A 12699-nucleotide genomic window follows, 5' to 3' on the forward strand; every position below is an offset into this window, starting at 1 on the left:
ACCCTACTCCGGTCTTGTTACACACTCTATGGCTAGGTTCAGGAAATACCGCCGTTCTCAACCAAAGAAGGGGTCCTTTGACCCTGATGACGAGACCACAGTGAAGCATACAAAGCTGGGGATATGGGATCTGTACGAGGAGATCGACTCGGGCCACGAGACATATATCCCAGTGCCTCCGAAGCTGGAGGAATACTGGCAGTACGCGGAGAGTCTTCCGTATGTCTGGCATATGATGAAAGATATCCTGGCCCTTGAGAATTGTCGAGTGCTACTCATTCTCTTGGGAATGCTTCAGGTCTCGCAGTCACTTCTTCCGGCCCTTTCGTTGTGGTAAGCACTCTCTTCCTGCTCTGTACACCCTGGGCTGATGGTGGGACGTGTTGCGGAGGTTTTCATCCCAATTACTGACTATTGTACGTACATCCCAATATGCGTCCAAAGTGCTGCTGACGTGTCGGGATCTTAGGTACAAGTCGCGGTAGACACTAGGGCGGTGGACAAACAATTCCTGCTGCGCATCGCGGCAGGGCGCATCGCATGCGCAATCGCCATTCGCGTCCTGTCGCACTACAAAACTATTATCACCTCCCCCCTCCAGCGGCGCATCAAGCAGTTCTACTCCCTGCACATCTTCCACGCCATGGCGCGCCTCGACGTGCCCACGTTCGAGGACACCGCCGTCCAGCGGCAGCTCGAGGCAACGTACACGCGCTTTGGCAGCAGCGTCGCGTGGGAGGTCATCCAAACGTTGTTCAGCGTCGCCACTGTCGCGGTGCAGCTGGTATCCCAGGTCTCGGTGCTCGTCGCGGTCATGCACGGGCAGGCGGAGGGCCCGCTGATTTCGAGTCTCGCATTGCTGCAGACGGTCTTCGAGTACATGAGTATGAAGAGGATGATTGTGCAGCCCGGCAACAGGAAGTACCGTCTTTGTCGAGTGCCGTTGCTGGTTCTGAGACTCCGTGAATGAAACAGTGTGGGCCGCAACGACCAAGAACGAAGACTATATTCGGATGGAAGGCATGAAGCGCGTAGTGAACGACAATGAGCACCGCAAGGAGCTCGTGGCGGGGAACCTAGCTGAGTACCTTACTGACCGTGAGTGACCAAGGCATGTGCAGACGCTGTAAGTCAAGATGAATTAATATTGGGTGAGTAGAGTACCGACGTCTAGCGAAGAAAGTGGGCGACAACGCCATGGATTTCAACGAGACGAAGCGCATGTACGAGAACCGTCTCCGCATGAACGCGTCCGCGGTGTTGCAAGTAATCCTCCGCGAGCTCCCGCTGGTGAGTACCGGCCTTCTGCTTCACCTCCTTGCTTCATGACCCCGTCTTCCCACGCAGATTGCGTTCAGCCTGCGCGCTGTGCAATATCCCGCCTCCATCCCCCTTTCCCTCGCCTCCCTCAACCTCATCCGCGAGACAGTGTCCAACTTCTCCTACGGCCTGCTCGACTTCGTCGACGCGACCGGCTCGATCGGGCAGCAGCTGTCCGACATACGCAAGCTGTACGAAGTAGATGCCATCCCGAATAAGGTGCCAGACGGCTCCGAGCCATTCCCAGAGAATGACAAGACGCTCGAATCCGGGGTGTCTGTCGAATTCAGGTGCGCATTGGCTGAGTGTGGTCAGCATTACTCCGGCCTCAATTTTGTCTGTGCATGCAAGGAATGTCTCTTTCAAATATCCAGGGTCCGACAAATTTGCCCTGCGCCATGTTTCGTTCTACATCGGGCCCGGCCAACTTTGTGTATGACGCTTCGTTCAGGTCTATCTCTGATCAGTACCTAAACATCTAAACAGGTCATCGTCGGGTCAAACGGTTCCGGTAAAAGTACAATCCTAAAACTGATCTCCCGTATCTACGACCCAGTCGAAGGCGAGATCCTAATTGATGGCCGAGACATAAAGACGCTGCTCTTAGCAGATCTCCGCCGACGCATCTCCGTGCTCTTCCAGGACTACACGCACTTCCCGCTCTCCGTGCGTCGCCTACCAGTCCCTCCCCTCCCTCGCGCATCTCATTATTATGACCACACAGATCAAGGAGAACATCGCTCTAGGTAACCCAGAACTGGCACACGACGAGGACAAGATCAGAGAAGCCGCTCGGCTCGGCGGTGCGGAAGAGTTCATCAAAGAGCTCCCAGAGGGCATGGATACCTACCTCACCCGCCCCGTCCGCGATTACTACGCACCCCTGCCAGAGGGCACGAAGACTCTATTCGGGCGCTCCGTGGACTACACTCGCTTACGAGGCATGGGCCGTATGAAGCCGCGAGATTCTTTCCCACTTAGTGGTGGTCAAATGCAGAGGCTGGCTGTGTGAGTGACGCCGCGAGTGTCTATCTCTACTACGACGTTGACCGGACAGGACATGGGGTGGTACAGATCTCGGACGTTCATGAGGTCTTTGCTTTCCGAAGCCTCCGATACAGGAGTAGGCTTGCTGCTCTTTGATGAGCCAAGCGCATCTCTAGACCCAACCGCGGAGCACGGTAAGGAGCTGCGTGTACGATTTATGGTTCTGAGGATCTCACGTATCCTTAGATTTGTTCGAGCGGCTTCGACAATTACGAGGGCACAAGACTATGCTGTTCTCCTCTCATCGCTTCGGGAATCTGACGCGTCACGCCGATATTCTCTTGTAAGTCTGAACATGCTCCGTCATGCAATATATTCACATATGTGGTAGGTACATTAATGACTCCTCCATCAAAGAGGCTGGCACACATGAAGAATTGTTAAAGAGAGACGGCGAATATGCCCGAATCTGGAACTTGCAGGCTCAAGCATTCCTATCTTGAAGATGCAATATGGCCTCTAGACGTGGATGTAGACAGCCATAGAAGAACCAGTTTAGTCGCAGGTCTCAGAGTCGTCGTCTTGCAACCTCGGAAGAGGTTTCTTCGGCTGATGTTTCGCCTGCGCGAAACCCTTCAGTCCCAGTTCTAGGTCCAGCCGTATCTGATGCGTGATGTTCGACGGAAGGAGGGCAATATCATGTACAAGTCGATCTAATTTCGACGCCTGCGCTGCTAGGTTGTTGGAATCCCGAGCGTTGTGGAAGCCTGAACTAGGCTGTAATAGCTTCTGTAGACCGATAGCTTCTTTGAGAAGCTTGCTATAGGAGACCGTTATTGATCTTAACCCAATCAATCTCATGTCTGACTTACTTGATCTTAGTGAGGAGTTCGCCAGCGTCTTCCAGATCTTCGTGTTGAGCCTCCTTCCACTTTTTCTTCGCCTTTTCCTTGGATATGCTAGCAAACGAGTGTACGAGCTCCAAGCAAACTAGGATGTGCACTAGTGGGCCAAGATATAGATGACGATAGCGTCTGTTTGTTTCCGGTATACTCTCCGAATACTTGCAGCATTCTTCCCAGAACCGTAGCCGTATCCCTTGCAGCCCAGGGTGAGACCTCGATCGTTGGCGCCGTTGGAACCGTCGGTAGCTTGATTGAATAATCTGTGCAGCTCGCATTTGTTCCTCGGAATGAAGCAGTACAGGGACAGCGCTGTCAGTCCCAATATGGTCTTCCGCACTCTCCTCTATGTGGTCGGGTTGGATGTCTTCTCTTGGCAGCGAAAGACTCAGTTCTTGGTCAGATGTACCAGTAGTATCCAGGGAGACTCCAGAAGTCCGCGCCTTTTTGGAGTGAGAACCAACTGTAATGAGATAGGGGATGTCCTTGATTGTCTTGAAGGGCACCCGGCGGACATTCGAAGGATCTCTAGGAACGATTGACACCTTTTTCAAGTCATGCATCTGGATCAACTCATCCTGCCCCGTGGCTCCCGCTCTCGACGGGTATCGAAGTGCTAAAGCAAGGTCAGACCAACTGCGGGCAATCACATACCTAAAGGTCACATCCGAGGATTAGCTCCGAATAGCGCAGGGTGTTGTAATAATTGCTCACTTATTGCAAAGGGCCAGCAATTGAGGATTCAGTCTGCGCATAGAGCAAATCGTTTGATGGATCTGGTCCCGCACGTTCCAGTCCAGTAGATTGTCACCGACTTGTTATCGTTAGAGAGAGCACAGCAAGAGACGAGCATGACTCACGTAAACAAATACATCTGCAACTGAGAAAGCGTGATCAGAATTCGCGACAGGGAAGATATTCACTTACAGTCTGGCGACCAGAGCTCCTCGCATTGGCATCCCAAGTTTCGATATACTCCGACCCTCAAACAGGAGAGCCGCTGAAGGCCATATTTCGTCAGAGTCCTGAGTATTAGTGCATTGGAAGACGAATATACTCACATCTAGAGTTCACGGCACAGTCCATGAGAAGGTCTGTCATGGCCTTCACAAAGGTTAATAAATGACTCGCGTCCTTCGAGCACAATGTCTCTAGCGAGCTAGAGAGCTCCAAGATCCAATTCCGCGGCAGGCAGATGCCGTGGAAAGTCCCGCTGCGCTGATAATTTCGGCATAGGACCAGCGAGCCGCAAAGACGTTCTGTCAAGTTGAACAGAACATTGACGTCTATGGGTATGGAGGCTAGAAGTATATGACTTGCTGCTAGTCAGTGGTTTGACGGGTGACAAGGCCACAACTACCTACCGGACGAAGAAGACACCAGTAGAAAGTGAATGCGCATGGCTGCCGTCTAAGAAGTGGAGGAGGTGGATCAGGGAGGCGTAATATTCCGGGGCTTCTCCTGCGAGCGATCGGAATGAAGCAACGTAGGGTGAACGGACGACATACTCCCGAGCGCTCTGGCCGTCTATGGCAAAAGCAAGGTTGGCAGCCGCCAGCAAGCTAGCGAATTGCGCGGACCGGGTGTCGGGAGACTTTGATGAGTAGAAGCAGCTACGTAACCAATGCTTAGTTATCTGAAGACCTCTTTCAGCCTCCGGAATGCGCCAGAGTTCCAGATCAGGTAGACTGCCTAGAAGAGGGTGGGACGGACAAAGCGCCTCGTATAATTCCGTGAGCCAATACCTGCACATCTCGCTGTGATCAGACGGGCTGTGAACAAAATTGAACCCCTCACCTCTGACGAGTCTCCGCTTCCTGACCCAGGCCTGCAAAATCCAAGGTCTGAAATACGGAAATCTGCTGCAGATGAAGTCTAACCCGAAGGTTATAATACTCTATCGTCAGCTTTCCATGAGTGACATGATCCCGGGGGCAAGACGCTTCGGTTTTACAAACGCCGAGGGCTACGAAAGGGAGGCACGGTCTGAAAGCTCTGGCCTCCCGGCAAAGATCATCTTCCGGTAGAATCACACTTCGCAAATGATCGGACAATGACCGTCTGTAAAGTCTCAGGAACTCCGAATGAGACAAAGAGATTCCCTTATCATCGGAACGGATGACGAGAGTCCTGCTTCGGGTGCAGACCCGATGCAGGAAGGTCCCAGTCGGCATGAAGACCTCCTGCTTACTCGGAGTAAGGAAACCGAAGAGCCTCTTGATGGATACACATCCGACGGGATCAGGATGAAGAGCAAATTCCCGGATCAAGTGGACATAGATCAAGAAGTTCTGCAACATTTGGGCGACGTCCGGTGCGGAGGCGTTACGAAGCTCTGTGGGCGACACGAATGCATGGTTGAAGCATAGTAATGCCGACGCTTTGTCGTTGTCAGAGTGAAGTCTTTGCCCCAGTTGCTGTAACTTCGCCTTGTCTCCGCTCACGATAGTTTTGAACATATATATCTGGGGAGAATTGCAGCAGTAGGCACCATAGTGGAAGATTACGCTCACCTCGTCGCGGTTAGTGCGCCGAACGACCGCGGGATCAATCTGCATGGCCCACTGCAAGAGCATCTTCGTCGGAATAGCGACAGAATGTTCAGTCTCATTGGAGCGCCCGAACGACAAGTTCTGCCACAGGCAGTCTACCAAGCACTGCTTCGCGCGGTGCGCAGCCCTTTCATCCGTTCGTTCACGGAGGAACGTTCCAATTGCATCAGCGACACGACCTTCAGAGAGATGTAGCTCAGCAGCTTCGGCATATCTCCCCATCCTTTCAAGGAGACTGGCACGGGCATCGTCGAACCCATAGTTCTCCATGAAATCCAGGCTTTCGTCCGAACTAGGAAAGAGCTTCACGGCTTCCCTACGACTCATCGTGAGGAGAGATAACCTGAAAGACGTAAGGGCACGCACTCGTGGTTTCGCCTCTGGAAATAGTACAGGCGGGCAGCATGAAGAATTCGTTGATACGCTTGATTCTCAATACGATGGTTTTGTATGATGGCGACGGCCTCGTTGAACATCCCAGCCTGCCTGAATCCTTGCGCAGCGGAGGTGTACTCCTTCGCGCTGAGAAATGCCTGTGCTGCCTTTTCTACGTCATCCCCTTGCAGATAGCAATGAGCAGCAATCTTGTAGTAGGCATGCTTGGTCGCATCCTTGCCGGCTGCCTCCGCTACGTAGACAAAAGCTTCAGCAGCTTCGTTAAAGGCCCCATGGCGCCGAGATGCACTCTCGGACCGTGCTTGATCGCGCAGATAAAATGCGTGAGCGACAGCGGTCTCTCGCACCATACCAGCTCTCTTGAAGCAGTGCATAGCCTGGAAATATCGCTTATTCTCGAAGAGACTTCTGCCAGATTTAGACCACTCTTCTGGTGTCGAAGCTACTGCAAGCTGAGGCAAGTGCATATCCGCTGAATAGATCTCTATTAAGTCGTGGCTATTCCAGAAGACCTAGACATTGTTCAGCAATTTTTTATGTTCAAACAGTAGGAAGTCTCACTTTCATTGGTTCAGCCTTGAGTGACGGATCGAATATCCACAGGTTATTTCGAGCTCGAGTAATGGCCACATATAGGAACTTCAACTGATGAAGAAATTCTAGCATCCGTCAAGATCCGCTGCGATCGAGCACGTACTTCACTGCAGACACCAGCATGTTTGACTTCGTCGAACAATGGAGCACTGACGGGTATGGCATGCCGAGCTGAGGCACCGTTGAGGACCAAGCGCCATTGGGAAACATCCAATGCAGAGTCGTCGAAGAATTTGTACAAGAGGACCTAGGATGAGTCAGAACATGCCATAAGATGGAACGGACTATGCACACATCGTCGAATTCTAAGCCCTTACTCTCGTACAGGGTCCTACGCGATGTCAGTATCTCATTCGACGGGCAACTAATGCAACGCACAGAATTAATCCAATCTCCCCCACTTGCGCTCGCAACGCTTCCCGGGCAGCCTCGTTACGGACGAGTATACCTGAGTGTGCACTGTTAGTTCATGGAGATACCGATGCCGTGTCCTGACTAACACTGGCGCGCTCCGAACTCTATTCGGGATTTCCTGAGGACATCCTTTGAGTATCAAGACAATATTGAGTCGATGGGTATAGTACTCACGAGTCGCCGAAAAGGAATTGCTCGTATCGCAAGGTGTCCTTCGCCCAGCTGCCGAAGAACACAGGTTTCAGGCCATCCACGACGCCTTTCTCTTCATCCATGGCATCGATGCTGTATGGCCAGAAGCTAGTCAAAAGAGTCACGATGGAATGGGCACATCGCACGATGCCCCCGTGCGAGCGGTAGTTCGTAGTAAGTTGGAACGTTCGAGGTTGTGTCTGTCCCTGGCGATCAGCGGATAAAACTGTATTCATCTGCTGACGCCGCGAATTAGTACAGTCTCCAATTTAGGCCCTCAGGAATTTACCTCAACCCTCCACAAGAACGCCTTCAGGTCATCGAATCTAAATGAGCTTCCGACTGAGATGGTTTGGGCAGAGTCGCCAGCCCAAAATAACCCATGAGGATTCTTGCATAGCGACCTTAGCACTAGGGCTTCGTCAACTCTTCCAACACATTGTCATGAATACTAATGGTACTTACAGTACGCATCGATCAAGTGATTATCTTGCACTTCATCCACATATCTGGAAACCTAGTCAGCCTAGGGAGTGATCGAGAAGCCGCCATTTTTCTTACAAAAAATCGACTTGTTGGGCAAGCAGCAACTCGTTCTGCCCGAGCGAGCGCAGCAAGTGGTGCGTCCTGCATATCCCATCAGTCGAAGCACGGAGCCAGCACCACGTGCCATACCTGTCTACCGTGTCCGTCTGTCTCCTTTCCTGCCTTCGCTTCTGGTACGACTCGAAGAGCCTGTAGACCCGATCCCGCTGACTCGCGAAGGTTGAATGGCAGCGGCGACTCAACGACAAATACGACTGCCGGTCGAGACAAGATGCAGATTGGTGGAGGGTATGTTCAGACCCTTTGATTACGCCTACGCATAGAAGGTGAATTGGTCCGACGCCGCGGACTATTGTTAGCGAATACTCACCCATGATCTCACTGAAGACAAGCGAAGGATCTGGTGATAATCAACACGGGATATCCTCGTTTCAGCGTACTTTGGACGCACCGAGACCCTTAGTCAGAAATGCAGGCAAGTGAGGCCAGTATGATTCCAAGAAGACTTCGTATGTTACTGGCGTGTTCCGAGTTTGAATACTGAGACTCTTCCGCCGTCCGGCACTGGCACGCCCCCGATCCTCGTTAATGGGAGCGGGAAGGAAAGAACCTACGTCTTCCTCGAGCATCCTGCAAAGCTATTACCGCAGTAGTCAGTATATAGAGCAGGCGTCATTATACTATACACTTAACCTGATCGAAGGATAGAAAAAGCGGAAAGTGGTCATCCCCAAGCAGACTAAATCGCTTCGGCAGGTCCGATCTCCACTCGTCCTCTTCGTCCGGATCCACCAGAGGGTTCTCCTGGTCCGCTGGATCGGATTCTGGGAGCTCCAGTAGCTGACGAGACGTCTGAGAGGCCATAGCGAGTGACTTCATTAACTTGGAAAAGTATTCTTCCACTCTGCCTGCCAACACGCGCGACCGCGTTACAAAGATCTGGCGAGGTTTGGGCAACGAAGTGCTGCTCAGCTCCCACGACCTCTGTATACCAAGCATCTTGAACAACATGGTCGTGGTTTTGCTGGGTCGCGAAGTCAGACCTAGCTGATAACGCGAAGTTGATAGCTACTGACCCGGTTCCACTTCTTCCGATCACATAACAAGAAGAAGGATGTTCTATTACCTCCCGCTCCTGCGGTCTGCGGTAATAAGCATAAGCGTGTATGTAGGTTACTAAGCAGGCACCCTCTGACTCACGACACTGCGAAGACGTGAGCGACGTCTCGATCGGCCAGTATACCTGGTAAAGATCAGTAAGGTGCCCATGATTAGTAAACGAAACATACTATTGAGAAGAGCCTTAGGTCATGTCAGTCATGGCAGGACTCCGCAAAATTACAATACACACCTGTGATAGCGTGACAAATTTCTCCAAGCTAGGGCACCTTTCAGAAAAATGGTACATCAGCTGGAAGTCATGAGACGTACACAAGAAGGGAATGAATCTGCGGCAACCAACGTTAAATCCGATTCAATGTCAAAGTAGGGTGAACGTACCTCCTGTAAGTACTCGCATGGTATGCGGTAAGTCGGCTCCTCTTGAGCTTGTGGTAGCATCTCTTGCGGAGGGAATGAGGCAGGTGTATACACGTTGTCCCCAGTCACAGCAGGGCGATTGCGAAAAGCACATCTTTAACATGTCAATATGCATTACTTCCATAACGGTCACTTCAACCATACCTGCGCCTGTACTCTCGACCTCTGCTTGAAAGCTGGTGACCGACATAATCCCAAAGCCTGTCGTCCATTTGTGCGTGCGTATATACACCAAATACCTTGATAACTGCATGTCCGATACCACTTTCACATATGATCTGCATGGGCCGTGTTTGTCCTACTCACCTTGCCGCTCCACCTGAAAACGGTACTATTTAACCAAAAGCCATACATCTCAATCAAAGGAGTACTCACATCACTGTCGAACTCGGGAATGCAGTCAATTTGGTACTTCGGTTCGTAGGGTTAGTCATGCAAGCAGAGGATGGGAAATAGCAGCTCGTACTCACCACCAGTCGCAGATCCCTGGACATCTTCGCTTCATAGATAGGCACTTGCAGATTGGGACCTGTAAGCCTCTTCTGGTTATCGCCGGAGAAATGGCCGTTGGACAGCTCCCTATACCCATACGTTAATCGATACAGCCCATATATCTGAGACGAGCGCGCACTTGATTTTCTTGATGATAATACGAAAGGTCTTTGAATCCTTTCTGCGTGCCTCCCGGATATCCGCGTTGGCTCGCGTCGAGATAAGGATGTGCCAGTCGCCGAGACCTTTGGCACTTTCAAAGTAGAGCGCCGCTTTCATAGGTTGTATGATAGGGTATGCGGGCGCATCATCGTCACTAGCTATTTCAGCATTAGCTACCTCGGTATTCATAACCGGACTCGTCGACGCCGACTGCAGCTGAGCTGGTGCACCTGGCACCCCGATGCTCTTCAGGTGTTCGCGTAGCGATGGACGTCGAAGTACATTGAGATAGTACTGTTTATACTGATGAGTTACTTGAACGGGAGATGCAAATAAAACAGACCTGTAGAAGGCCCTTCAGGTCATGAAAGATATCCGCAGCGAGCTTGTCGGCGAGCTGTGGCGACGCAGGGACAGCGACACCCAGATTATTGAACGGCGTAGGATCGACGGGTCCTCTGTTTATTTGCCGGGTCTTCTTCTGCTGCCGTTGAGTCTTCGGTTTTACCCTGACAAACCTGTTGGTCTGGAAGTCAGGATTAGTCTCTTCCTCTTCGGCGTTGTCGACGAAGTTTAGGGTCTGCAGGGCAGCGAGAATCGACCCTGCCAGTTCCACTGCGCGCCGACATTGTGGAAGGTCAATTGGGGTATCGTCCCGGCTAGGATATGGGATAAAGACTAGAGATAGAGACAGTGTCGATACAAATTTCCAAGAGAGGGAGTCTTCGAAGCCTTGACTATGAGTTGGGAATTGATCCAGGAGCATCCCACGAAGAGATGAGTATAGTTTGTCATTAACAGCTGCAAGACGGGAGATCTCAGTGCTCGTATACGTAAAGGTGACGGAAGTGTTGAAGCATACCCGACATGAAGAGATGCAAGAGCGGAGGAACGGAAAGAAGTGCTTCCATGCAGGGCTCGATAGTCTTCCCATCCAAGATGCCCTCGAGCACCTCGACAGTAGCGTCGATGGAATCAGGAGCCCAGCTCTCTGGCTTAAATAAATCGGTGTTGAGAATATCATACGTTCCTATAGTACTTGAGGTGCGTTGCTTCATAATGGATACAGACGGGTATTATGCTGGGATGCTATGCTACACCTTGTAAAGAGTCGGCCGGTAAGAAGACAGAAAAAGAAACCTGGCAAGATGGGATTGCATCGCAACATACTTGCTGGATCCTTGAGTGCTTCTCTCTGTAATTGAGACGCGCCGCGGAGCGCGTTTAGGGGCAATTACCAATAACGTAACTAGTAGCCGAGACGGGTGTCCAGCTCGACCTCGAGACTGACACAGAGAAATACAGAATCGTGGAGGATTTATCGCAGGGAGTTCGCAGCAACAGGGGGTCGTGAGGGTGATGAAGGAAGTTGTGCAGAACGAAAAAGTTGAAGTGGTTGGTGATTATACAAGGGGTATACAAGGCATCCTAATTCGGACTTTGAAATGAAGCATTGACGGTCGGGACACGGCTGGCTGTGCGCGACTGAGTGTAACCAGCGTACTCCATCTATCGCTTGCCGTCGCTGTCCCCTTCGCTGTCTTGTGTCGTCTTGACCAGTGACTTGCAATCCGACTTGAACGACTATGCCGCCCCCGCATTACGACTTCCTCATCAAGGTCAGTGACGACCACAGTGCTGCGTTTACCTGTTCCTGATTCACCGGAGTAGCTCCTGCTTATTGGAGACTCAGGTAATGAGGACATACATCCAGGGGGGCTTCGTTCACGAGCTGTATCCTCATAGGTGTTGGGAAATCATGTCTTCTGCTACGATTCTGTGACGACGCATGGACGCCCTCCTTCATCACGACCATCGGCATTGATTTCAAGATTCGCACCATCGAGCTGGACGGGAAGCGGATAAAGCTGCAGATTGTGAGTGGTGCCATCTATCCGACTGCATAGCTTCATTATTGCTGCAAACAGTGGGATACGGCTGGCCAGGAACGCTTTAGAACGATCACAACAGCATACTACCGGGGTGCCATGGGTATCCTCCTCGTATACGATGTCACGGATGAGCGATCATTCAACAGTGAGTCCCCTCCGTATTGCTCCTAACCAAGATCTCACATACTCTAGACATCCGTACGTGGCACGCCAACATCGAACAGCACGCATCGGAGGGAGTGAACAAGATCCTGATCGGCAACAAATCCGACTGGACAGACAAGCGCGCCGTCACCGAAGAGCAGGGCCGGGAGCTCGCGAACGAGCTGGGTATCAAGTTCATGGAGACGTCGGCCAAAGTCAATGAGGGTGTAGAGGAGGCTTTCTTCACATTAGCGCGGTAAGTCAGATCCCTCGACTTCCCAAGTGCTGCTCCTAACAACAGCTCAGCGACATCAAGACACGGCTGATCGACTCCCAGGCCGATGCAGCTGGGTCGCCTGGCGGTGCGACGGGTGCACAGGGCTCTGTTCAAGTCAACCAGCCCGCCAATACCTCGTCCCCTGGCTGCTGCACGTAGAAGACTCTCTCTGCCTCCGTACATACTGTAGTATAACGCCGGAGTTGGTTCTTGTCGCTTAACCCTCCTGTTCCATTTTATACAACCTAGGCTGCTTGTTTGGTATAGTTTCACTTGTAATACATTTATCA

General features: G+C 51.7%; 3 protein-coding genes across 3 annotated transcripts; 2 read left to right on the plus strand and 1 right to left on the minus strand.

The window, feature by feature from the left end:
- Positions 1-28: 28 nt before the first annotated feature.
- GLOTRDRAFT_135726 (P-loop containing nucleoside triphosphate hydrolase protein) lies at positions 29-2810 on the plus strand (the record flags this gene model as incomplete). The annotated part of the gene is made up of 12 exons (XM_007863226.1): positions 29-333; positions 392-416; positions 470-926; positions 976-1098; positions 1160-1290; positions 1348-1610; positions 1672-1753; positions 1807-1986; positions 2045-2328; positions 2395-2501; positions 2554-2650; positions 2699-2810. 12 exons carry the CDS (start codon positions 29-31, stop codon positions 2808-2810), a joined length of 2166 nt encoding a protein of 721 aa, XP_007861417.1.
- On the minus strand, positions 2796-11154 carry GLOTRDRAFT_135727 (uncharacterized protein; the record flags this gene model as incomplete). The annotated part of the gene is made up of 35 exons (XM_007863227.1): positions 2796-3127; positions 3180-3863; positions 3924-4023; positions 4070-4083; positions 4137-4209; positions 4271-4524; positions 4574-4803; positions 5357-6077; positions 6128-6669; positions 6719-6802; positions 6855-6998; positions 7046-7082; positions 7130-7199; positions 7252-7283; positions 7340-7596; positions 7647-7768; positions 7823-7866; positions 7919-7984; positions 8033-8216; positions 8274-8303; positions 8355-8541; positions 8597-8927; positions 8980-9045; positions 9104-9146; positions 9193-9205; positions 9255-9282; positions 9335-9351; positions 9404-9536; positions 9587-9689; positions 9749-9761; positions 9818-9853; positions 9913-10021; positions 10074-10390; positions 10440-10897; positions 10959-11154. The coding sequence occupies 35 exons, from the start codon at positions 11152-11154 to the stop codon at positions 2863-2865; spliced, it is 6003 nt and encodes a 2000-aa protein (XP_007861418.1). The 3' UTR covers positions 2796-2862.
- Positions 11155-11682: 528 nt separating this feature from the next.
- GLOTRDRAFT_31266 (rab-type small GTP-binding protein) lies at positions 11683-12568 on the plus strand (the record flags this gene model as incomplete). Its single annotated transcript, XM_007862050.1, has 6 exons — positions 11683-11715; positions 11768-11789; positions 11843-11973; positions 12025-12133; positions 12181-12388; positions 12439-12568. The coding sequence occupies 6 exons, from the start codon at positions 11683-11685 to the stop codon at positions 12566-12568; spliced, it is 633 nt and encodes a 210-aa protein (XP_007860241.1).
- Between the last annotated feature and the right edge of the window lie 131 nt (positions 12569-12699).

Source organism: Gloeophyllum trabeum (genome assembly GCF_000344685.1).
Source record: "Gloeophyllum trabeum ATCC 11539 unplaced genomic scaffold GLOTRscaffold_00001, whole genome shotgun sequence".
Taxonomy (NCBI): Eukaryota; Fungi; Basidiomycota; class Agaricomycetes; order Gloeophyllales; family Gloeophyllaceae; genus Gloeophyllum; species Gloeophyllum trabeum.